General features: G+C 36.6%; 2 protein-coding genes across 4 annotated transcripts; both read left to right on the top strand.

Moving 5' to 3' along the window:
- The first annotated feature begins 1,082 nt into the window (after nucleotides 1–1,082).
- grap2a (GRB2 related adaptor protein 2a) lies at nucleotides 1,083–12,573 on the top strand. 2 transcript variants are annotated; one of them, XR_010894610.1, is made up of 10 exons: nucleotides 1,083–1,226; nucleotides 5,536–5,602; nucleotides 5,991–6,107; nucleotides 7,334–7,425; nucleotides 7,555–7,674; nucleotides 8,404–8,587; nucleotides 8,876–8,980; nucleotides 9,649–9,747; nucleotides 10,217–10,468; nucleotides 12,473–12,573. XR_010894610.1 is itself a non-coding variant. In XM_067381902.1 (9 exons), the coding sequence occupies exons 3-9, from the start codon at nucleotides 6,030–6,032 to the stop codon at nucleotides 10,391–10,393; spliced, it is 855 nt and encodes a 284-aa protein (XP_067238003.1). In that variant the 5' UTR covers nucleotides 1,083–1,226; nucleotides 5,536–5,602; nucleotides 5,991–6,029; the 3' UTR covers nucleotides 10,394–11,126. The 2 variants fall into 2 exon arrangements, 1 of the variants encoding a protein (XP_067238003.1); XM_067381902.1 differs by lacking the exon at nucleotides 12,473–12,573 and having other exon boundaries at nucleotides 10,217–11,126.
- fam83fa (family with sequence similarity 83 member Fa) lies at nucleotides 10,361–25,145 on the top strand. Of its 2 annotated transcripts, XM_067381901.1 has the most exons (6): nucleotides 10,361–10,468; nucleotides 12,473–12,749; nucleotides 17,549–17,716; nucleotides 21,399–21,520; nucleotides 21,606–22,468; nucleotides 24,313–25,145. In XM_067381901.1, coding segments are annotated over exons 1-6 (1,482 nt in total). In that variant the 5' UTR covers nucleotides 10,361–10,466; the 3' UTR covers nucleotides 24,363–25,145. The 2 variants fall into 2 exon arrangements, with proteins under 2 accessions (XP_067238002.1, XP_067238001.1); XM_067381900.1 differs by lacking the exon at nucleotides 10,361–10,468 and having other exon boundaries at nucleotides 11,879–12,749.
- The last annotated feature ends 715 nt before the right edge of the window (nucleotides 25,146–25,860 follow it).

The following is a 25,860-nucleotide window of genomic DNA, read 5'->3' on the forward strand; positions in this document are numbered from 1 at the left end:
CAGGAAGCTTAACTTAATTATTGACAGACAAGGAAGGATATTTGTCAAAAAGGAGTTAACCCAGAGTTACCACAGCTCATATCCACCTGAACATAAAATAACAGCCGTTTCAGAGTTGTTGGAAATGGGGGGTCACATTTTACATTGCTATATCAATGTTTCATTGTAAGTAGGCCTACTGCTTTTACTATATAATATAATATAATAACATATTGTAACACAAAAATAACAACTGTATAACAACTATAAAAATAACAACGTTGCTACAGTTTGTTAAAAACTAACCTTACTCAAAACATTCAAAAACATTTTTTCTTGTCAAGGCGTATGTGGTTTGAGGGGTTGGCCTGATTCCTGCAGGTGCATAAAAGGTTTGCGCAGGGGGACCCCCAACCAACTACCATAACACACATTACATCCTGACCTGGACCTCTGCTGTATATTATCAAAGCTTGAAGATCCATGAACTCGAGCAAGAACCGGCTTCATCAAATTGCATGTGCTAGAATATGCAGGCCATAACTTTGGTGTTGTAAAATGCATAAACAGACACAAACATTCTTATATGGTGTGTTAGGGAGAGAAAGAGAGAGAAACCACACACTTCCAGTGAGTTGTTCTCAAGCTGGGTTTCCTGTCGCACGCGTTGCCACTCTAGCAGAACTGCAGAAGTTGTGTGAGCAAGTTATTTTAACACTTTACCAGAAACAAACGACATAGGAAATTGCATATTATGCAACCAACATTCATCAACCAAATGTTTAAAGATTTTATACATCAAACTAATAGCTTTGAGGATCTTGTATTCCTTTTACATAAAATACAACACTTTTATTTATTCACCAAAGCTTTCAAACAGTGTTTTTGTTAACCACAAATGGCTACATCAGGCTACAAGATTGTGTCAGAATGTGCTAAACAGACGTTAGTGAACAGAAGTTGTAATTATGGCAACAGTTCGTTGAATTTAATCCATTGAAAGCCATTGAATATTTCTCACAGGGATAATGTGCGCGATCTCAATGCCTTTTTCAAGGGGCGGAGTCAAAGGTTCCGCTCGTTCTTGTGGCTGGTGTGCCGTTCAGCGCTCCGATTTACGCGCTTCGAGGTACTTCGCGGGTGCGCGCGTGCAGGTAGCTGCTGAGTACAGGGTGATTTGTGAGACAGTTCTTCTGCAGGAGGTTTGTCTTTTCTTCGTTGCCGGACAGTGAAACAGCGAGACAACGGTAAAGTAATTGGGTTTGTCTCTAGTTTTATACAAAACATTGAAAGTTGCCACGACCAGAAATAGATGTGTTAAGTTGCTTGCCTCTTGCGACACGCAGCGTGCGCGCTGATACACTTGAGATGCTTGTTTGAACTGTTTGCTTCTGCATTTATATTTGGCATATAAACTGTTGATTTAGAGACGTGCTTAAATGTGCCGTATAATTAACATTATATATTAATGTTGCTGGTCAGGATAGTGAAGGAAAACCCAGGCAATGTCCAACATCACAGGTGGAAACCTTATGAAAGTGATTGAGCGAGATCTAGCTATAATGTAACCTAGAAAGTGTTGCTACTTTGAAGAAGCTAAAATATGTTATATATATATGTAATATATTTTCCACTTCAGCTTCCAATTTCCCTGTTTCTAACGATTAAAAGTTGTTATCTTAATATCAACTCTCAAACTGTGCAAATTGTTTCGCTTTGTTTTACTTGTACATACAGTACTTATAGTGTTCAGTATTAAGTTGATGCAGTCCTCTCCAAAAATATAGAAGCACTGAGCCTCTGCAAAACAGCACATACAGTAACACAAAGAGATCATCTATTGAGGGAATGAGACTTAAGCTAAGTGTTTATTCATGAAACAACTTCCCTGTCACAGCAGTCAAATCAGCTTTCAGTCTTTAAATGGCTTTTTTGTTTTTCTTTATTTATTTTAGCCTAGTATTGATCTGGTGATGTTTGCATGAACTCCGAGGCCTGTATTTTAAGGTTAAGGGATAAACGGAAGATATTTGCCCAAATAATGCCCAAACAGTTTCATTTGCATTCACGTTTATTCATATTTTCACACTGTTTTAGCCATGGTATCTTGATATTACAGATGCTGTCTGTCAGAGTATAACATATGAAAGAGAGCGCAGATCTGCAAAGGGCGAATGAAGTGTGACAGGTTCAACAGCAGTACTGGCAGTGTATAGAAATATTATATCATTTTAAGTTACAAGTGATATTATCAGCGAAAACTGAATTTCACAGTTGAGTACATTTCAATGAAAATCTTAGTATTTGGTTCATCCCTCATTTGCTTTAATGACAGCAGCATAAACTAAATAAACTTGATCATGTTCTCCAGATTTGATATGCTGATATCATCTGACACATGATCAATGTCACAAATCTACTTATTTTAATAATGAGCTAGTAATAGTGTAGAATCTTAAATTTGTCATACTTGTTTTACATTATAACATTTATAATTTTTTCAAAGTGTAAATTTGATTTTGAAACCCTTATTTTCAGTGTATGTAAAAAGATTTGGTTTGTATTTTTGATAAACTTGAAATATTAAAATGAAATATTAACCCGCCTTAAAGTATCTTTATGCAAAGAAAGGATCTAATTTCCTGTAGCGTATTCTGTGAATCTGTCTCATTCATTCTATACTATCTCTCTGATTTCTCATTTGTAGCCAAATTAAGTAAGATTATGCTACAAAACTAAAACAGAACAGCTCTCCTCCTCACAAACTTCGTAACTGTGTATCATTGAACAGAGAACAGACAGTGTTTCTATAACATTTTCAGTCAGGTTTCTAATTATCATAGATGGCACACTTTGCACTCCATTTAATGTGAAATTGTTGCTTTTTGAACATGCGTCATTGGGCCCCCTCTGTCTCTGTCTGCGTTACGGCAGGAGCTCAGTTTAGGCAAAGATAAGTGAGCACCGTGGAACTGACAGAGCACATTAACATGACTGACAGATCAGCTCTTACATCTAATCGCTGCTCATCTGAGAAATGGTTTTTCACAAGGCCAGAGGGGAGAGGGAGGGACGGACCACTCCGAATCCATGTCTCAAAGTGTGGCTCAGTGTAATCAAGAGGTGACAAATTGAAATAGATAACATCGAAAGCTACTGCAAACCAGTACATTAAAAACAGCATGTACTGTATGAGACCAAAAACAACACATGAGATTTAATCGCTAGCATTATTAGTGGGACAAAACATTTTTTTTAAGATCATGCACAGTATTTTTTGAAGAGAATATACGTCAACCCCATTATGGTGCAATTGCAGGGATAAAACATCATTGTCAACTGTGAGACAAAATCACATACAGCTGCTGAAGTGATCATTAGCAGTCCTGTAAGGAAATAACCTTGGTTACATATTACGAGGAATTAAATTTAAAAATTTTTTTTTATTTTTTTTGAAAAAGAGCCTGATGTACTTCTGTATGAAAATATTCAGCAAAAATGACTTATACAGCACTGTGACGCCAAAGAGATAAACGCATCAACATATGCCTGTCTTTATTTACTCTTCTATGACACCTATTAGGCTATTGATTTCACTTGTGAAATGGGTGTTTCTTAAAAGCACAAAAGTGAAATGGACTGTAATTTTAAGGGTCAAAGAGGGAGTGGAAAATGGTATTGAAAAATAAAATTGTTCTGCAATGAACTTGCACTAATTTATAACACCTCAGGGATAATAATAATAATAATGATAATAAAATGTATGATATGACCCCTTGAAATATGAGGTGAAAGGTACCCTGGTGTTAACAGGGGTCCATGTAGTGTTTTTTGTAGAAAGGCCGCTGCGGACCAAAGTTGCTTAATACATCGAAAACGCAAAATGTTTCTTGTCTCATCACATTCAGTTGTGAATCACATGAATCAAGTAAATGATGGCATATTTTGGCCATCTCATTGACATTGACGAGCGCTGTTAGACCACTGAGACAGACCGGCCTTAAAATGTAACTTTTAAAACATTTTGTCATCCTAGCATCAAACAAAGCTGTGTGCTGTATAAAAGTTGTATAGAGTTGTCCATGGACATGTTCACACCAAGGATGATAAATATAACGATAAAAAAAATCTTCTAAAAAAAAAAAAGAGTAGCAGAGTCCACACCACAAAAGTAATGATAACGGCACAGAGAAATGATATTGATGGAATAACTTTCAGAATTCCTTTTTTTTTTCTTTTTTATCTGATGAATGATAAAAACATTGACAGCCAATCAGTGTCCACCAGATTTTAAAGAGCTTGAGCATTTAAAGTGGCAGACGACAAAACGGCAGCGTACACTTATACGTTTTTTAGTTATCGTCCTTTGTGTGAACAGGGCTTATTTCTTACAGTCTTGCTTATTATTGGGTTCTATGTAAGGCTTTTATTACTGCATGTATTTTGTCCTTTTAACAACACTTTGGTGCCTTGTAATTGTGTTGTATATATATATATATATATATATATATATATATATATATATATATATATATATATATATATATATTTGTGAATAAAATAAAAATGGATGATGGCGAGGGGCGGAGGGTCATACAATAAAAATGGATGATGGCCAGGGGTGGTCAAGTTTCAAAAATGACAAAAAAGTACCATAAAAAGTACCATAACAGTAGTCCATATGAATCCTGAGAGAGTTGCAGCAAATAAGACAATTATAAGTGAATAACAATTTAATTTCAATTGAATGACTTAGACAGGGGACTTTAAATATAGCCCATGAGCCTCCCGTCAGCTGTTTTATCTAAAACAGCATGAACTGTTGATAAAGGGTTAAAAGTTTGTATTTACTTCTGAAAAGTTCCTCTTACAGGGAGCCAAAGGCACTTTTCTTTCCCACTCGTGTGTGTTCTCCGCCACCATCTCAAATGGAGGATGGGCAAGAACATGCATCATACTGTAGTGATTAAATATAATTTAATCTGCATTTCCTCCTCAGCTGTTTGTGGAGCTCTCCTTTCTCCTAATGCAAATGATCCTGAAAACCAGCATCCCTTTTTCTATTAACTCTTTCTCTTTCTATTCAGAGGAGAACAGAGAAAATCTTTAAACTTCTTATGTAATCTGGTTAAAAACAAGATCAATTTAATAAATTTGGTTAAAATAATAACATTCTTTTTAAAGATAAACTCTAATGCACCCATTGCAACTATAAATTATACATAATTACATGCAACTAACCCTAAACCAAGCACTAATCCTAACACTATGGTAAATAAATGTATAATTACACTGTAACATGGACACCTTAAAATGAAGTCTAACCGAGTTTTGTTTATAATGAACAAAGGGTTAGTTCGCCAAAAAGAAGATTCAGAGCTTCAAAACATTATTAGTAGTAATGAAATAAATCTTTGTTTCCCTCCTAAAAAGTTTACAAGTTCAGACAACCTGGATTATACGGTAGCGCACATGCGAATGGACTACATGTATGTTTTGTGATACCACAATTAATTTTGCATCATTAATTTACACCTGCATCTGTCTGCTCTTTAGGTGGAGCTGTAATGGCCTCCTGAAGCCAGCTAAACAAGTGGCTCAACATCCTCAGATCACAGACAGTGTAAGTAAGAAAGAAAGTAGTAAGACTTGACCTCTTCATTCAAAATTATGGGTAAATACAATAATTGGCCTGCTTCATTTATTTCTTTATCTTCCCCCATTAAAACCTTTTGGACTGAGCGGTCAAATCTTAGGATACGATAAGCATTGAGAAGCGTTTTTCTCACCAACTTGCTTCACTTTAAAAAGACACACTTTTGCATAGCATACAATTGTGACTAGCCAGCTAACCACAGCTGCACGCTTTTGCTTAGCAAGAACATCAGCATGTGTTTGACCTCTCTGGTCTCTCATAAGCCTGAGGTTAACACATTTACTCTTCATTTTCTGGTGCTTTCATGACCCTGGTTTTTCTAACCCGTAACCTTTATCTATCTCTTTCATGGCAGCTTATAGACTCTCTCCTCAGTTCTACTCAGTATTTTATCATGGAGGCCAGGGGAAAGTATGACTTCAATGGCACAGCAGAAGATGAGCTCAGCTTCCGAAAAGGAGACATTTTGAAGGTGAGTGACAGACGACCCAAACACAAAAATAAAAACTCTTTGGTTTATGAGTTATGAGGCCCTCGAGTCAGGGTTTTAAAACACTGCTCACTGCATGCACCAATCTTTGCACTGACCACCACATGAAAACAGACGCTAGTAAAAAAAAAAAAAAAACGAAAAGTGAACAGAGTAAACAGTGAAAACAAGTATTTGAGCCTATAGGACAAATCCAGCTATTGTTTTAATACATTGATAAGAATTCTTATACACAGAAAGACAAAAAAAATGGGTTCATAAAACTCTGGAGGCTTTATGACTGCACAGAAAGACCTCTTCTTAAAGTTTCAGGTTTTAAACACAAATGTAGGTGTGAAGTTGGACTTATCAAGACACACATTGAATGCATCATGTGAATTGTCAGATAATAATTGACATCAGCAGCCGACGGGGGTCAAAGTACAAACAATCTTTTAGTGAAGCGCTACCACGTCTGACTATAACAGTTACTTTATAGCTAGTGCAAGTGCATTGGGCAAGTTAATGTGAGTCATGTGATGCCTGTCCACTGTCCACCCAAAACAGCCATGACTCATTAAGAGAATAGGTTTTGGACCATGCTGTTTCCATCGTTAAACTAGCAAAAGTGGATTCGGGCACGCCCTAAGTTCACCCGCGCCATGTGCTTCAGACCACGCACTTAGATTGTTAAAACAGAGCCCAAAAGGTCTATTTTGTTTGTCATAATTATTACTTTCTGTCTCATATTCCAGGTTTTTATGTCATAACTGACTTTTTATTCTCATAATTTCGACTCATGTCATGTCAAAGTTTTATTTCATAATTTCGGCTCTTTATGTCATAGTTATGTTTTTATCTCATAGTCAATGTGATATTTTTTTCATCTCATAATTATGATGTATTTTTATCTCATAATTATTCATTAAGATTTACCAAAGCATGATGGTAACACTTTATTTTACAGTGTCTTTGCTAAACATGTTGTTACATGTAATTACTGTAGTAATAACAACAGTAAATTATGCATAATTACATGCAACTAACCCTCAACCAACCCCTAATCTAACCCTATCCCTATAGTAAGTACATGTTGTTAATTAATATTTTACTTAAATGTATAATTACACTGTAACAAGCACACCTTAAAATAAAGTGTAACCCATGTTTTTTTTTTTATGTGACAAAAATGTGCTTCAATTCATTTTGACAAGTAATACTCTTAACAGATCCTGGGATCTCAAGATGACTGGTTCAAGGCAGAGCTACATGGTCATGAGGGCTTTGTACCAAAAAACTATGTTGACAGACAAACGCCAAGGTGAGCTTATGTGATATTAATCTTTGCAACCACATGCAAATAACCTGTGAGTATGTATTAGTTAATAGAGAGAGAGAGAAATTGAAAGACCTCAATAAGCACACAAATGTATTTGGATTCCCTCCCCAGCTGGTTCAAAGAGAGCGCCAGTCGTGGCTCGGCTGAGGAGATGCTAATATCCCGAGAGGTGGGTGCTTTCCTGATCCGTGGCAGTCAAAGTTCCCCTGGAGACTTCTCCATCTCAGTCAGGTAACAAAAATTAGAGGATTAATATTAGGATTTCAGATTTTAATTTTGGCATCAGCACATATCCGTTCTGTTTTGTCTGTGTGTTTACTTAAGTTCACTGAAATCAGCATAAATCAGTCCTGTTATCCTATTAGTAAATATTTCAGCTGGCCCATGAAGGTCACTTTTAGAATGCTGTGAATCTGTAATCCCACAAATTGTCAGTCATCTTACCCCTTAAGCCACGAGGCCGAAAGATCCTATTAGACGAGAGGCTCACACCTGAGCCATTTTCGGCCCACACACACTGAGTCTGGCCTATAGAAACACTCCATCAATAATGCATCAGTAACATCCATCTTATTACAGCGGTCAGACAGTCCATTTGTTTCAGTCATCCTCTCATAAATCACCTTACAGTAGGTCCTCCCTGAATGCACTGTGTAAGACTGAGAGAGCGAATGAGCGAGGGTTCCCTCTAGTGCAGAAAGTAGGTTGTGCAGCTTTTGTTAACCGTAGTTTATAAAAATAAAATAAAAAAAATGGTACTGAAATGAATAAAAATAAATGATTATGATTATTATTAGGCTGACTGTCCCTTTAATAAGTTGCTTTGGATAAAAGCTTTTGCTAAATGACTTCTTGAGTCTATTTTTAGATATCAGTCTGTCATATGACCAAAAGAGACACTGAAATAAGTGTCATTTTTTTTTCTGACATATATCACTTTGTTTTTTCCATTGCTCACAGACATGAGTATGATGTACAGCATTTTAAAGTTATGAAGGATAAATCGGGCCAGTACTACCTGTGGACGGAGAGGTTTACCTCTCTAAACAAGCTTGTGGATTTCTACAAGACTACCTCCATATCCAAACAGAGGGAGATCTTCCTTAGGGATGGAAGTGGAGATGAGCCAAGAGCACCTCCACCTGTAAATAAACTTTTAAATCAAGAAAATACAATAGGTTTGCTTTTAATCATCTAGGTCACTGTTAATACTGATTCTCATAACAGAAGTCCATGAACTTTGAACTAATCCATCTGCTCTTGCTTTTCAAGAGATGTCTGATGTGAGTGAAGCTCTTTGGGGGAGATTTTAATTTCTAATTTTAGATATTATCAATGCACTATATGAGCATATTCTTTCACTCATGCCTTCTAAATATGAATGAATCTGTGTATAGGAGATCAATAATGATCAAATGGTCCTCATTTTCAGTTAAAGAGTCAACCAGAAGTTCGGCCTCCCCCCGGTGGTGGTTATGGCGGTCCACAAACCTCATCACAATACCGCAACACAACGGATCAAACTCACAACCAGAAGGTACATGTGTGTCAACAGTCAAACTCAACCCCAGCTGTGCATGCATTTAAAATTGAAAAACCTTGTTGAATTATTAAAGAGGGTCCATTCATTCGGATTATTACCTGTTCCAACTAACCAACTGTAACCTACAGTCTTGGGAAAACTGATTATTAAAAGACATTTAAAGCTTAAATATAAAATATTTTAATATTTGTTGTATTATTGTATATTTAATTCAGTCCCACTTTATATTAAGTGGCCTTAACTACTATGTATGTACATTTAAATGAATAATTTGATACAATGCACTTATTGTGTACATACATGTTTTTACATTGTACTCATATTTTAAAAACACCTGCATTTGTTGACCCATCCCTTACATCTTACCCCTACCCTTAAACCTACCCATACCACCAAAGCTTCCCCTAATCTTACCCATATCCCACCTCAATAGCAGCAAAAGTGTTTTGCAATTCAATATGAACCCAATGTAATTATTTTTGATGTAAGTACATAGTAGTTAAGGCCACTTAATATAAAGTGGGCCCTTTAATTAAGTTAAATATTTACATGTCACATTTTAATTTTATAATATATAATATTAATTATAAATTATATATTAATTAAAATGTTTAGCAAGAAAAGGGAACTGGCTAATAAATAAAACTGTGCTCTTTCCTCAGAGTAAGAGAGGAAGTGTTGAGGAGAAAGCTAACACTGTGGGTCACCAAGGGAGGAACAGTCCAGCCCCTCGGCGAACCTCTGAAACTTTGCCTGCTCCGGTATGACACCAGAAATTCTCACACCCCTGACAGCAACATAGTGTGGCCCATATCCAGCCCACATCTGGCACATGTGGATTACACGGGGACCAGATGTGGGCCGGATCTGGGCCGTCACTATGTAGCTGTCAGGGAAACTGTCTCACCTGCTGTCAAGACAAATACTGTCTTGTGTGAACTTTTTATTTTTTAAAGATGAGGTGTGTAATATTTCCAGTGTTAAAATGCTTTCCTGTCCCAGCTTAATGTGCTGAGAAAACCAGCCAAAGGCGTGAGTTTGGGGGCAGGACGATCTGTTTGTCCGGCCAATTGAATGTAGGGGAAATTCGAGAAACTTGTTTGCAAACAATTCCTTTTCGTGATGCTAGTGGCACGCTTCACCTTTAAATGGCTGGTTATATAAATATACAGAAAGATATTATTACCTTTTATGGTACTGACACTTTGTGCTTGTGTCTGTGTGTGTCAGAGGTCAACCATACAGGTGAGAGCAATATATGACTTCACTGCGGAGGAGGATGATGAGTTGGGCTTCAATGCTGGCGACGTCATTGAAGTGGTGGACCGTACTGATCCATCATGGTGGAAAGGTCGATTGCGCGGCAGGACTGGTCTTTTCCCTGCCAATTACACAGATCAGATCTGACATCTTCCGACTGCCTGGAGGTGTGGAAGCACCGTACTAAATCCATCGTACTCTCACCAAATGCCTGCCTATAATGTACGGACTGGTTGATTATTTTCAAATTACTTTTATAAAGCTGGCTGCAGAACAGTTGAAGAGAAGTGAGAAAATGACATTACTCATGACAGTCTTTTTGCTTCTCTATTTTTTTATACATAATGTTTTTTTTTTCTTTTTTTTTTCACAAATAAGGTACGAAGAAAGGACTATACCATTTCCCTTGTGTCAAATGCTCCTAATGACTAGACCCTTATGTGAATTACTGAATTATACAATACATACTATAGCCCATACAATGACCATTTTATCGTTTTCATGTCCAGTCCATGTTTATATTTCAAGACTTTCAGTAGGACACACTAACACAGGAGAAGGTGTTACAGTACCAAGCAAAGCTTTCATGTTACTGTACCAATTTTTGTACTAAAAATCTTAATGTCGTCTGTCAGAATAGGCCTGTGGCACAAGCAGAATAGGTATGATTATTATTGTTTTACTATGCAGGATAGAAAATATTAATGGCAAATATGATGATAACAGCGGTAGTATAAAGTATTTGAATAAACATTACCTTTCTGCTTTCATATATAAGTCAAGTGTTATTTTTTACAAGGATAGTTCAATCCAAAAAATTTAAATTCTGTCATTATTTAAAGGATTAGTTCACTTTCAAATAAAAATTTCCTGATAATTTACTCACCCCCATGTCATCCAAGATGTTCATGTCTTTCTTTCTTCAGTTGAAAAGAAATTAAGGTTTTTGATGAAAACATTCCAGGATTATTCTCCTTATAGAGGACTTCAATGGACTCAAATGACAGTTTCAGTGCAGCTTCAAAGGGCTTTAAACGATACCAGATGAGGAATAAGAGTCTTATCTAGAGAAACGATTGGTCATTTTCTTCAAAAATGTAAATGTATATGCTTTATATAAACAAATGATCGCCTTCCAAGTGGTTGTGCCAAAACCGCATTTCCGTATTCTTCAAAAAAGCTTACGCTGTACTTCCTACGCCTTCCCTATTCTACTTACGGAACGAACGCGGCAGCCGTTCAGTTTTTTTCAGTAAGTTGAATAGGGAAGGCATAAGACATACAGCGTAAGCTTTTTGAGGAATACGGAAAGCGGAAGCACTTACAAAGGCGATCATTTGTTTATATAAAGCATATACATTTACATTTTTTTAGAAAATGACCGATCGTTTCTCTTGATAAGACCCTTATTCCTCGTCTGGTATCATATAAAGTCCTTTGAAGCTGCACTGAAACTGTAATTTTGACCTTCAACCATCTGGAGTCCATTGAAGTCCACTATAAGGAGAACAATCCTGGAATGTTTTCATCAAAAACCTTCATTTCTTTTCCACTGACGAAAGAAAGACATGAACATCTTTGATGACATGGGGGTGAGTAAATTATCAGGAAATTTTAATTTGAAAGAGAACTAATCCTTTAATCACCTTTATAACCAAACCTGTACTTTCTTTCTCTTTTCTGTGTTTCAATAAGTAATACAGGTAAATAATAACAAAATGTTGTGGTATTCGTATTCGGTTTCTTGGAAGTTTTATTAAGAGAGAAAGTAGGAAAAGGTTGACGTCATTCAGGGAAACTACCGTGAGTTTCATCCGTCTTTTCTATCTGAAGTTAAAACAAGTGTCGTCATGTCAATTCCCAACAACCTTCTTCCAGGTCTGCGATTCCCCGCCCACAACTCTACCGAAACCCCGCCCACCTGTTCACTCTAATCTTGCTCTGAATTCACCTCAACCAACCACTCGAACAGGTAAAGGTGGGCTGAGCGTACTGCCTGGAGCCACACAGGTAAACCGTTGTTTCCGGGAGCACAGCTGCCATGGCTGAGTCTCAGCTAGTATGCATGGACGATGATCATGTTAACGTGAAAGTACCGGAGTCCAAACCAGAGTTTTATTACAGCGAGGAGCAGCGGGCCGCGCTCGAGCAGCTCTTGAAGAACGGGGATGGCGCGTTTAAGATGCGTCTCAAAGAGGATAACGTTAAAGACTTTCTCTCTGCCAGGGAAATCAAGTGGATGCGGGACACGTTCCAGGAGTATGACAGTGACTCGGACACCTGCTGCTCACGGTCGCCCCACGACACGAGTGAAGACTCAGGTGTTCACTCGACCTACTGGCCGACCATGTCTGATACGGAGATCCCTCCGCTGGACATCGGTTGGCCTAGCAACGGCCATTACAAAGGGGTAACTCGGGTGTCAGTTTACACCCACCCACCCAAAACTAACAGCCCGCATATTAAAGAGGTGGCCCGCAGACTCATTCAAGAATCTACAAAGGTATGAACGTTTACCACTTACTCCTAAAAATAAACTGTTTTAAATGCATCTGTATTTGTTATTAGTAGGCTACTTTTTAAATTATTGCTATTATGTATTATTCCAATGGTAACTAGTATGTCGTTCAGTTTCACAATTCATTAGTCAGTAGTAGTCACCTATGTTTTCAATTAGTCTTCAGTAGCCTACTTATGCATACTAGTATTCACTATCCTAAAATTACAAGTATCTATTCAATTGTTACTGTTTACTATGTGAAAGGATTTGCCATTATTAAATTATGTGGTGTTCTGTGGGTCACAGGTCAACTAGGCCTATTTATTTCATACTAGTATGCTTTTCATGTGTTGCTGGTAGTTTTACTATTAACTTGTATTACTACTAGTTCAGATCCAGGAGATCATATCTAGTTTTCCTGGTGCCAACTAAATAGTATCTATTGCATATTTATTTGACCTCTGTTGTGAATTCCCATACTTGGGTAAAGTTGGTTTTATATTCGCACATTCGGACATCCGTATCAATAGCCTTGTTAATTACACTACATTGGACATTCACAAGTAAATATGCCATTTAAAACAATACTTGCCTATTTTGATCGACTGTGAAAAATGTTGTAAGTTGACAATCGTTGGTTGTCAATATCATGTTGCTGCTTAAAATTTGCAAACATTAATTTATTGCACATTTATTGGAAAGTCTGAATTTATCAGAAGTCCGAATGAGCGAATATAAAACCAACTTTACCCAAGTAATTCCCATTGTTAGTAAAACTAATGCGTTTTTTTTTAAACTATGAAGTAGCAATTCCAACCAAATTAGTAATGTAACTAGTGACATAAGATTGTTACTGGTAACAACTGGGATAGATCTGTCTCAAATAGTTGATATTTACTGCAGATCCACACACTAAAATATAATGAATAGTTAACTTATAATAGTTAAAAATATATAGTCACTTTTGGAGTCCTTTTATTAAAAACAAAAAAGTACTAACAAATAAAGTAGTAAGAGAAATAGACACTAGTTTTATGGAAATAATGGATTGTTAATCAGTGTCTTATATATGACTTTGTTTAAACAACAAACTTAGACAAGATGTTTTATTCGTATCATGATGATGATGATGATGAAGCATGTGGCCTCGTCCAGCTTTATTGTTAGTTTATATGGGGCTGTCATGAAGTTAATTGTCAGTCATGTGATGCTATGCTTTTGACTGAGCATGGCGACACATTTTAAAATAATTAACATTTAACTCTCACACTAACTGTTTTAAAACATGCATAAAGTTGTGGGAAAATGGAATAAATACTAAAGTACAATTATTAAGAGTTAAGTTCAGCTGATTTGGTCTGTGATGAAGAAGTCCGTTTTCTTGGAAACTGATAAGGACTAGTCCCTGCGGATTATTACCAAGTTAGACATGTTCCTGTGTCAACATATTTTGTTGATCCTGGAACAACATCTCCGTCAGAAAATGTAGCACTAACCCTATCTCTACCCCTAAACCTAACCTAACCCTACCCATAATTCATCATGATCGGTGAGTAACACTGATGTAGAAGCACCTAACCCTGGTTTAAGCCCCAGGTTGCGGAGTAACAAAATACATAAAATACAAAATTTGAGTAACTATTTCATTAGTTACATTTTAAATGGGTAGTTATCAAATTACAGTTACATTTAGAAAAGTATTGTAGATTACCAAAGTGATTACTTGGAATTTTAATGTCAATGAATAAACATTAATGTAAACTGTGACAGGCAATTAATCTAAACAGCAATTGGTGATTCTCCGACTCTGACAGGTTGCAAAAGCATCCTAAGCTACATTTCTGCTCATAAGTTTCATGCCCCTTGCAGAATATGCAACATTTTAATAAATTTAAGAAAATAAGAGGGATCATTAAAAATTGCATGTTATTTTTATTTAGTACTGTCCTGAATTAGCTATTTCACATAATGGATGTTTACATATACTCCACAAGACATAATGACTGAATTAATCAAAAAATTGCCCCATTCAAAAATGTACATACCCTTGAATCTTAACTGTCCTGTCATCAACTGGATGATCCACAACCATTTTCATGTTTTGCAAAAAAGTTGTTTGTGAGTCTCTTGTAGTTCTAAAAAAAAAAGGGTATTGCAACTTTTTATCTCACAATTCAGATTTTTTTCCCTTGCAATTGTTAGATTTAAATTCACAATTGCATTTTATAAAGTCAATATTGGGAGATATAAACTCACAATTACAAGTTATAAAGTCAGAATTGCGTGATAACTTGGGTAATCTAACGAAATACGTTACAAATTACCTTTTAAAGCATGTATTTTGTAATCTGTAGTGAAATACATTTCAAAAGTAACCCAGTCCTGTGTAAGCCTAAACTTGACATAAACTGTAAACTTGTCCCTCAAATCTGATTGGTTGATTTGAATGTTGTTCCAGGACCAACAAAGATGTTGATCCAGGAACGTGTTGCATGGGGCTGTGGCTTTTTTTTCAGTTGAAAAATAGGCTTGTTTGGAAATCACCCTGAAGGTTTGAATGACATGCAACAGAAACATCATAATTCTGTTTAACTAATAATGAAATAAACACTGAATATGAAAATTAACTTCAAATTAAAATGTAAATAAATATATACACAGTACAAAACTGATAATTAGCTAATAAAAAATGTGCTGAAAAAACTTCTACATTCATTTAATTTTATGTAAACAAATGTCAATGTTGATTTTTTAGAATAATAAATTATTAAAGGAGGGGAAAAAAGATATTCTTAAGACAAATTTTTCCTGAAGACACACAAAACAGAGGTATCTTGCCATAGATTAGATCAAGTGGCGTGTAAAGGAATATCTCTAACCTTTTCTATGGTATGATGCACGTCATTGTGACTGAGTTTCAGTTAAAAAGGTGAAAGGTGAAGTAATAATCAGTTAAAAATCACTCCCGTATAGCCTTGGGTTTTGTCTGTAATAAGTGCCTTGTCAATCACGCTGCCCGAGGCTTCAAGTCTTCCGTCTTTGCTACCGGTTAACACACACGGTGCGACTTCCTTAACAGTAAATTATAATGACAGACTTCAAGGAACAAAACATTTTGGCGGCCTTCAGTCCACCTCCATATACTGTACAATAACCCTCAATACAGTACAGCTGTAATAAAGGTTCATGGAAAATATAAGCTCAAAAACTCTGCTACATTTCGTTATAACTTGTTATAATTTATCTGTATGTTTCCACTCACAAATGCCTTGTAAATCTGTCATACATTCCAAACACCATGAGATCATATTTAACACATCATTACAATCTTTGAACCTGAGAACTGCTGATTTTAATGGGTCATTTTATAACGGTTAAAATGAATACAGTATGAAATGTATAGCTGGTTAATGCGCTTGTTGGGGTATATTGTATATTTAAACATTTTGCTTCATGTCTGTTCTAGTTTACAATGTGTACTTATAGTGCTTAGAGATGTGACAGGTAAAACTTATTTGTTGGTGGGTTGCGGTGAAACGTATTCAAATGCACTTGTCAAATGAAGTTAATGTAATTCTGGCAGGTGCTGCCCTTGTTGTCTTTAGTTTTGTAGTCACAATCCTGAATAGATCAACTTTATACAACAACTGAGAATGTTTTTTTTTTTTTTTGCCTTTCTTCAAGCACAGCTTTTGTAATACTCTTGATATACAGTATAAATACAGACATTATATGCACATTTATGTCTATAATATTTAATAGGCCTCACATTCTGTGTGAGTTTCTGTTCCATAATCTTTAGTTTGATGATATTTAGACATGCCTTAAAAGGTTCAGAGCCGATTGCTGACTAGCATTTTGGTTTAATTTCAGGAAATGTCAATGTTAGCATTAGACTATGTCCACAGGATATTCCATTTGCATATCATTCAGGTTGATCCTGATTCTTGTGCATATCTTTGATGTCATCTGAATGTCTTTTGATGTTCATCTGAAGCACATGGTACCTCCTCTTGAAGAACTGATAAGAAACATGCGTGTCTTAAAAATAACATTTCCTTCAACTTTAACTTGTGCAAGATGCTTAAAGGTCAAAGTTCTTTGTTTGAAATGCATAGCTTACTGATAATGTAATACGCCTGTCTTAACAGCATTTCTGAAGAAGAAAAAAAAAACCATATGCATTTAATTTTAGCAGAAGAATATAATCTGTGTTATTAAAAGTGATTTAACAGACGCGCCTGTGTTTGTTTTCTCTTTACTGCAAATTGCTTCATTCTTATTTATATAGAGCTTCAATGTGTGAGTCAGTGAGGATGAAGAAGGGTAAGAAAGGCCTAACCTTAAAATCCTTAGGGCTTTAAACAAGCTTTGAATTGATCCATTAAATTTAAACTTGTTTTCCAAGCATTATAAGTTTTATGCTGACCTAGTTTGCATGTTATTTGTTAAAATGCTCAGTGTGTGGTTTATATATAACGCATACAAGCCCTTTAACCCAGATTGGCTGCTTTGTTTTATGAATAGCTTGTGAGAGACTCATGTTGAGGTTGGACTTTGTCTAAAGCCCCCGAGTATCACCTCGCCTCTAATGTGTCTGCTGGAGCTCCCTGTTCTCCCTCCACCTGTATGAGACTTCACATGTTACCTCAAGCTGAGACAAGCTGCACTGTCACTGCACAAAAGACTAGAGACATCAAAAATGGCCAGTGTGGCTTCATACACACCTCAAAGCTGATGCTACGATAAACTCAGTGAATAAGTTAAGCTCTAACCACGGTTTGGTTTCCCTTGGTTTTCAGTTGGTTGCAGTGGTCATGGACCTGTTGACAGACCTACAGATCCTGCAGGATCTCTTAGATGCTGCGAGTAAGAGAGGGGTGGCTGTGTACTTGCTGCTGGAGGAGAACGGCTTGCCGCACTTCCTGGACATGAGCAGCAGGCTGCAGATTTCTACGCAGCATCTGAGGGTGAGCGAAAACAATTGACTGATTCATGAACTTTACCCCATAAATCAAAACAAGGAAAATAATCAATTTTAGGGTAAGAAAAAGTTTTTGTTTTGTTTTCTGGGCATTTTTTTTGGCATTTTTTGGCATTTTGTGTTGACAAGATAGCACATTTCTCCCAAATGTTCACTGCAGTAATGCAAAAAAATCTATTCTTCTATTCACATTACCATAAATTGAAAAAATCTGTTGTACTGGATTTCATTTAAAAATAAATAATAATTTTATGACAGTATTACTGTATTATAGTAATAAGAATCCTCACTGAAAATTACAGGAATAGTAAAAGTAAAATATCAGGGTGCATTATAGTAAAGCAAATATAAAATATGTTGGTCCATAATGTAGGCTTCATGTTTTATTTTATTAATGATATTATCAATTTGATAAAATATTTATATTTATTGTTATCATTTTTATATCATTTTGTATAATTCACCATTCGTTTTAAATGAACACTCCACTTTTTTTTGAAAATAGGCTCATTTTCCAACTCCCCTAGAGTTAAACAGTTGAGTTTTACCGTTTTTATGGCCTAATCAGATTCAATGAACTATGCTAAGCTATGCTAAAAGTGGTACCGCCAGACCTGGAGATCAGCTGAATGGATTCAAAAACGGTAAAACTCAACTGTTTAAATTTAGGAGAGTTGGAAAATGAGCCTATTTTCAACTTCACTATTGAGACTATGGAATTTAAAACAATGTTATACTGAACAATTCTTAATTCAGGATTAATCAGTGTCTGTTCATCAACCCCATTACATTTTTATTTCTTTTAAACCGTTAGTTCTCCCAAAAAAAGAATTCTGTCATTCTGTCCAAAGTCCCTTTAAGACAAGTCATTTCACTCGGCGGCCATCTTTGAAGTGCCTCTCGGGCATCCTGGGCATCATGCAATCTCTTTGAATGGGGAAACATCAAATTCTCCAAAACTGTTCGCCAACCTTACGATTAAATTTCATATTTGAAATCACCAGTGAAATCTAACAACAACCGGCTCATAAATTTAGTTTCTAAACGCTCGAATCATGACAAAAAAAAACTATTTTTCAGGCTGGATCAAGCTACTGCGCATGCGCAGACCTAAATGCGCGTCTCTTCGGAGGCGCGTCTGACTGTTTCTATAGAAACCGGTGATTCTAACGGCTGCTGAAGTGACGCGATGACTTTACCAGTCGGCGATTGGCTCTTATTTAGAAGGCGGGACTTATTCCACCATATTGCGCGTTACACTTTCTCCCATTCAAAACAATACGAGTGACACGTCTTGTGTTATTCTATAGTCTTTGTTCTGTCATTCTGTCATTTATTACTCGCCCTCATGTCATTCCAAACCCACAAGCACTTCATTCATCTTGAGAACACAAATTAAGATCTTTTTAATGAAATCTGAGAGATTTCTGTACCTCCATTGACAGCATACGCAACTACCACTTTCAAGCCTGGGATAGGTAGTAAAGACATCATTAAAGTAATCCATGTGACCCAAGTGGTTTAACATTAATTTTATGAAGAGACACAAGTGCTTTGTTGGTGCAAAAAGCATAATTTAATACTTTATTTCCAACGCGCATTCATGAGAGCACCATGACGCATGCGTGTTGTGTTGGCGCCAGAACGAGTAAATTAGGCTTTTTGCACAAACAAAGCTCTCATTTGTGTTCCAGAGATGAACAACTTTCTTGTGGGATTGGAATGACATTAGGGTGAGTAATTAATGACAGAATTTTCATTTATGGGTGAACTAACCTTTTAAAACAAGCCATTAGTAATCCAACATGATCCCTTTTGCCCTTTTATTCTTAACTCTGTGTGTGATCACACAATGTTAAAGAGAAGACATCTGTTATCAAAACAACTTAATGTTTGTATTTGAATAGGCAGACTTGCCTTATCAGGCTTTCCTGGAGAAGAAGTCAAACCTGAACATGTGACTTACCATATCACACATAAATGCACATGTTAACAGATTGTCAGCTGACCTATAAGGGACCTGTGTGAACCTGAAACTCTGGATGATTCTGTAGCTGTTGCCACAGGGTTCAACTGACTTCCTGGTCTGCTGTGCACATGCATAACTGCACTGTAGAATGAAACCCAGGACTTTCCGCAAGACTGCCCCAAATACCGCCGATCTCCTTGAGATACACTGCCAACAAGCCTTATCTGTGTGGATTGTTTTATATAGGACACTGGGACTTTTCATCTGACACTTTACACTGAGCAATAGAGTTGGATAATTCAGCATTGTTATTTCCTGAAAGAGGATCTGCAGATTTCAATAGAACTAAGAAAAAAGGGCAATTTGATCTCATTTAGGAGAGTTGTGGAGCACTCTCATCTCTCACGCTTCTGCTTTTTCCTTGTCCATGCCAGAATTGTACTCAAAGTCCTTTTGTAGCTACAGTATTCCTTTCTTTTGAGTCCTCAGTGTGCAAATGAAATCGCCACACCTCTGTGTGCAAGGATTTCTTTTTCATTAACCTCACACTAGCTACTTCAACTTGGATATTTGCCCAGATCAGGTGCGTTGATCTGTCACCTCACATATTTTATGAAAGCAAGACTTCCCACTTTATACCAGGAGTAAAGGCCCATTCACACCAAGAACGATAACTATAAAGATAACTATAATGATAACTATATTGGTGTCCACACCAGCAGACGATAGACATTCTGTTTATTATTAGTGCAAGCTGCAGTTTTGTCATATGCTATTAAAAGTCGGTGCATTCTGATTGGCTGTCGATGTTTTTATCAGTCATCAGCTTTTATCAGTCATCATATATATAAATGATTATTTTTATATATAATATATATATATATATATATATATATATATTATATATATATATATATATATATATAATATTATATATATATATATATATATATAATATAATATTATATTATATTATATTATACAAATTTACAAATTTAACAATAAAACAAACAAGCAAAAAAAAAAATATTTTTTTTTTTTTGCTTGTTTGTTTTTTTTGTTAAATTTGCACAATGTGACACCAGTGAGATTTTGGGTAAAAGTTCAAGCAGACTGTGTGTCTTGTACCGTATGCCAGACAGTTTGATACACATCTTAGCTAAGACTTTAATCTCAACTGACTGGGCATTTTAACTGGTCCATGTCTGTTTTAACATCCTCTTTTACATGCATAATTGAAATGATTCCGCAAGAGGATAATTCTTGAGATAAAGTTGACTACATTTTTCTATTATAAGGAAAAACTAGCCTGTGAGTCCAGAGTCAGTTGTGACTGGACAAAAGAGGGATTTCTTCATTCTTCCGAGTGAACCTGTGGTAATTTTGACAATAACTTGACTGGAATGCTAAAAAAATAAGATATTAAATCTTATTTCTTATCACAGGCACCAATGTCACCCATTGCTGTGCTAATTTTGGTTTTCCATTATTATTTCACTAGATAGCCCCAAAATTTTAAATGCGGTTACATTTTTTCTGAAGCATAAGATTGTTCTCATGTTATCCAAGACTGCCAATTTTTCCATTGTGACAAAAGAAATAATTTACAGTTACAGAATGGTCTTTGACGGCAAAACTGTGGCAAAACGATGCAGTGTTCATCCGTCGTTAATTGTTATTTTCTCTTGTGCTCTTTCAGAACCTGCGGGTGCGAACTGTGAGGGGCTCTGGCATGCCGCTGTCCTTCGGTCGTCTGCCCGGATCGCTGTGCTCAAAATATATGTTGGTAGACGGAGAGAAAGTGATGTTTGGGTCCTATAGGTTAGTATGTAGTGTAGATCAAACAGTACAGTTGGCTGTGTGCGTTTGTTACATTACATTTACTTTACTCTTCCCATTTTCATAGCTTTACGTGGAGTTCCTCTAGGATGAACCGGAACACAATTACTGTGATGTCTGGACAAGTTGTTGACTTCTTCGACAACGACTTCAGAGAGCTGTATGCCGTGTCTGATACAGTGGACCTGTACCGTGAGTTTCACATCAGCAAGCCGGCCCTGGCAGTTCCTGTGCTGAAAACGCCCGCAGAACCCAAAAAACTCACAGTTCCCGTATCCACGTCGCGCTTCCAGATCTCTGTAGAGGACAACAAACAAGCGAACCTCAAGGTGCCTGCACATAAATACCACAACCCTAAGTACTCTTTAGTCGTTGGCAACAGTCTAGGTGTGACAGGCTCCCTGCAGGATCTTTCTAAGCTGAGGGACTATGTTGACCATGCCTCTGTGAATAACACGGAAAAATTAATCTACACTAATGGGGACAGTATACATCCACAGTCACCTACATCCCCAGATGGGACAGAGGACGGTAAGGGCGATGGGAAGAAGCCCTCACTGTTTGGTTCTAAAAAGCAGCGCTCTTCCTTCCGCAATTTCTTGAAAGGCAGAGCGAACAACCAGACTACAGATGCTCTCTCTAAAACAACCCATCAAAACACAGATACAAAGCAGATCAATCATAAAGACACCAAGCTTACCAACAGTTCCAAGGAAGCATCTTGTTCGGCCATTCATATTAAGGAGCAAGAAGATGCATCCAAAAAAATTTCTCCCACGACTCGCAAGATCTCAGAGACTGAAAGCACTGATGAAATTGAGGACACCTTTGAGATCATAAATCCCCCACAGGTGAAGTTTAAACTCAAAAAGAACAAAATGGGTCCAAGGAGTGTTTCTCTTCAGACCATTGCCACAGATGGCGAGGATGGTACGTATCCGGACTACAGTCATGTACAGTATTTTCAAATGATGAAATATTTTCATTAAAGGGATGGTTCACACAAAAATGAAATTTTTGTCATCATTTACTCATCATTTACTCACTATAAATTTATTTGTTCTGCTGAACACAAAGGAAGATATTTTGAAGAATGTTTGTAACCAGGCTGACCATAAGTAGTCAGTGGGGGGCGAGATCTGACTTTCTTTCAAATATTTTCCTTTGTGTTCAGAAGAACAAAGAAATTCATACAGATTTGCAACTTGAGTGTGAGTAAATGATCATTTTTGGGTGAACTATCCCTTTTAAAGGGGTTAGTCTGCTAGTGTTTATCTGCTTACCCCCAGCGCATCCAAGATGTAGGTGACTTTGTTTCTTCAGTAGAACACAAATGATGATTTTTAACTCCAACCGCTGCCGTCTGTCAGTCAAATAATGGGAGTGAATGGGAACTTCTACTATAAGAGTAAATAAACCTTGCATAGACAAATCCAAATTAAACCCTGCGGCTCGTGACGACACATTGGTGTCCTAAGACACGAACCGATCGGTTTGTGCGAAAAAACGTACAGTATTTATATAATTTTTTACCTCTAATACACTACTATGTCCAACTGCGTTGCACATCCGGTTGGAGAGGTCTGAACGCACTCTGACAACGGAAGTGATGTCTCACAGACTCGCACTCATTGGAGTATAAGCGGGAGAGATCATTTCCGTCACCAGAATGCGTTTTCAAACCTCACCAACTGTGCAATAGAGTTGGACATGGGGTATTAGAGGTAAAAAATGATATAAATACTGTTCGGTTTCTCGCACAAACCGATCGTTTCATGTCTTAGGACATCAATGTGTCGTCACGAGCCGCAGGGTTTAATTTGGATTTGTCTATGCAAGTTTTTTCGACTCTTATTGTTCAAGTTCCCATTCACTCCCATTATTTGACTGACAGACGGCAGCGGATGGAGTTAAAAATCATCATTTGTGTTCTACTGAAGAAACAAAGTCACCTACATCTTGGATGCGCTGGAGGTAAGCAGATAAACATCAAATTTTCATTTTTTGGTCGAACTTTCCCTTGAAGGTCTGCACGATTTGGAGAAAAATCGAATTAAGATTTTCCTAGTTAAAATTGCAATTGCTGTTTTAAAATGCAATAAAAAAAAATAAAAAAAATCCAAGTTTTTTGTGCATGTTTTTTAGCCCTGCACAATTTGGCCAAAACTCGATTTATGTATCAGTATGACAAAAAAATAATATTAATAATACAACTAATAAAAATTTATTTTTATTATTACTGAATAAGATGACTAAATAAAACAAAACAAGAAATATTACTATTGTAATATTTCACTGTAAAATTGAGTATTTAAGAAAGATATAATAATAATAATAATAATAATAATAATAATAATAATTATTATTATTATTATTATTAGTAGTATTATTTTACATTACAACTTCAAAATTGCAATATTAATATTTTGGCTTTCTTAATCTCTTAATCTTTAAGCGTTAAACCATTTGACCACATTTTGACAGAAAACTGCAGGGAGCCCTTAAAGCTTCTTTTTTTTTTGAAGGTTTTTGGCACATGTGGTATTCCCAAAAGCAACCCAAACTCAGACAAATGCTGAGATGGAGTTTGTGTGGGGCACTGAAATGCTCACTTGTAAGAACCACCCTTCACTCTGAAACAAGCAGTGCAAATCTTTAATTAAAGGGATAGTTCACCCAAAAATTAAGATTATGTCATCATTTACTCATCCTCAAGTTGTGCAGCCCTATTTTAATTTATATGAAAATAACTAACTTCTTTTGTTTCTTTTCAGGCCTGAGAGGGCGGAGGCGTACCCAGAAAAAGGCCTGTATTCAGTCCTGAGATATCCCTGTTAGCGGAATCAAGAACTTGTGCTTACAAATCAGGACCTTGGATTCTAGGACAGGTTTCTATGAGAATATACTAATGTATATGCTTTAAAAAAAAAAAAAAAGAAAGAAAGAAAGAGAGGAAATGTTTCATTATGTTCAGTTTGGACAAGATGTGCGTAGTGATTCTCCCTACAGTTATATTGATTCAGCTGTTCAGCTGAAAATGTAAGTATTGGTGCTGTATTTTTAGAAGGATGTGAGGTTGTTTGAACAGCTTCCAAAATGCTGCTGACACTGCAAGGAGTAGGTGTGAGGAAAAAATGACTGAAATGACTCAGACAAATGTGTGCAGCCTGGGATCACGTGACCTGTCGGTTACAGAGCTCATAGTTGGACTGCAGAGAGTGTCTAAAAATGTAGAATGTTACAATTTTCTTTTTCAGCAGATCTCTGCCCTCCATGTTATCACTGTCCCAATCTGTTCTACTTACCCAATCCTTGAGCCTGTGGCTCCCTCAGAGTCATAGAGGAAGGAGGGAAAAGGTCCATAGCAAAGCTGGCAGATGCCTGATGAAAACATGCCTGATCAGTTACCATTAAAGGTGTGCTCACATTTACTGTTGCTCAGCAAAATTTCACAGGTGAAATCCAGTCATTTAAATAACAATCTGTATGTTTGGAAGATTTGCACGACTGGGAAAAACTGGACCTTCTTTTCTGTGTGAAACTATGCCTCTTGGAAATAATAAATATGGCTCAAAAGATTTTTTGATAATGAGTGCCAATAAATAAATGACGTGGCCTTAAATAAATTGATTCTTTGTGTTTCTTTTTCATTTAACTTCAAAATATGTAATCTTGCACTGTGGAAAACTGCCTAGAAGAAATGTGACTGGTCCATTTTTAGTTTGAGTTTGAATTTTGAATTGACAGCATTGAATTGTGGCTTTATAAGACAATATGAAACGGCAAAAACAGAACTGTGTCATTGTGATATGGTGACGTCCACGTTAATTGAGCTGACCATGCTGGCATCGTCAGAGAAACGTCAACAGGTTGGTTAGACTAACATGGGTGTAACATTTGCCTTAGCTTGTTTGTTAAGAGTATTATGATGTGCGCTGCTAAAACGTACATTACACCAAGCACTTTTATGGATAACATGTATAAAAATACATACATATACATTATTTTATTTCATTTTTTTTTTTTTTTTTTTTTACTTCAGCCAGACTCTTCAGTCTACAAAGGTCACCAAATAGTAGTGCTCAACTGCTGAGTTGGCACTTTTTGTAAAGTGCTTATGACCAGTTAGAGGAGTGAATAGTTAATCTTGCAAGGGAAGGAGTCAAGGAGAGGGCTGAAAAGATGATGAGCGATTGACAGAGATGAAGGAAATGATACACAGGAAGAGGGGAGTGTGCTCTTGTAGACCACAAGTGCAGTATAGATGTAGCAAAGGAAGCAACTGTGTAGCCCATGAGAGTTCAGAATCAGATGTCTGGTTT

Source organism: Chanodichthys erythropterus, chromosome 3 (assembly GCF_024489055.1).
Source record: "Chanodichthys erythropterus isolate Z2021 chromosome 3, ASM2448905v1, whole genome shotgun sequence".
Lineage (NCBI taxonomy): Eukaryota > Metazoa > Chordata > Actinopteri > Cypriniformes > Xenocyprididae > Chanodichthys > Chanodichthys erythropterus.

Coding starts and splice junctions, on each gene's coding strand:
- grap2a (XM_067381902.1), top strand. CDS start 6,030: ATGGAGGCCAGGGGAAAGTATGACTTCAATGGCACAGCAGAAGATGAG. Junction 8,588..8,875: donor AGCCAAGAGCACCTCCACCT/GTAAATAAACTT, acceptor CCTCATTTTCAG/TTAAAGAGTCAACCAGAAGT. Junction 8,981..9,648: donor ATCAAACTCACAACCAGAAG/GTACATGTGTGT, acceptor CTCTTTCCTCAG/AGTAAGAGAGGAAGTGTTGA.
- fam83fa (XM_067381900.1), top strand. CDS start 12,288: ATGGCTGAGTCTCAGCTAGTATGCATGGACGATGATCATGTTAACGTG. Junction 12,750..17,548: donor TCATTCAAGAATCTACAAAG/GTATGAACGTTT, acceptor CTTGGTTTTCAG/TTGGTTGCAGTGGTCATGGA. Junction 17,717..21,398: donor TTTCTACGCAGCATCTGAGG/GTGAGCGAAAAC, acceptor GTGCTCTTTCAG/AACCTGCGGGTGCGAACTGT.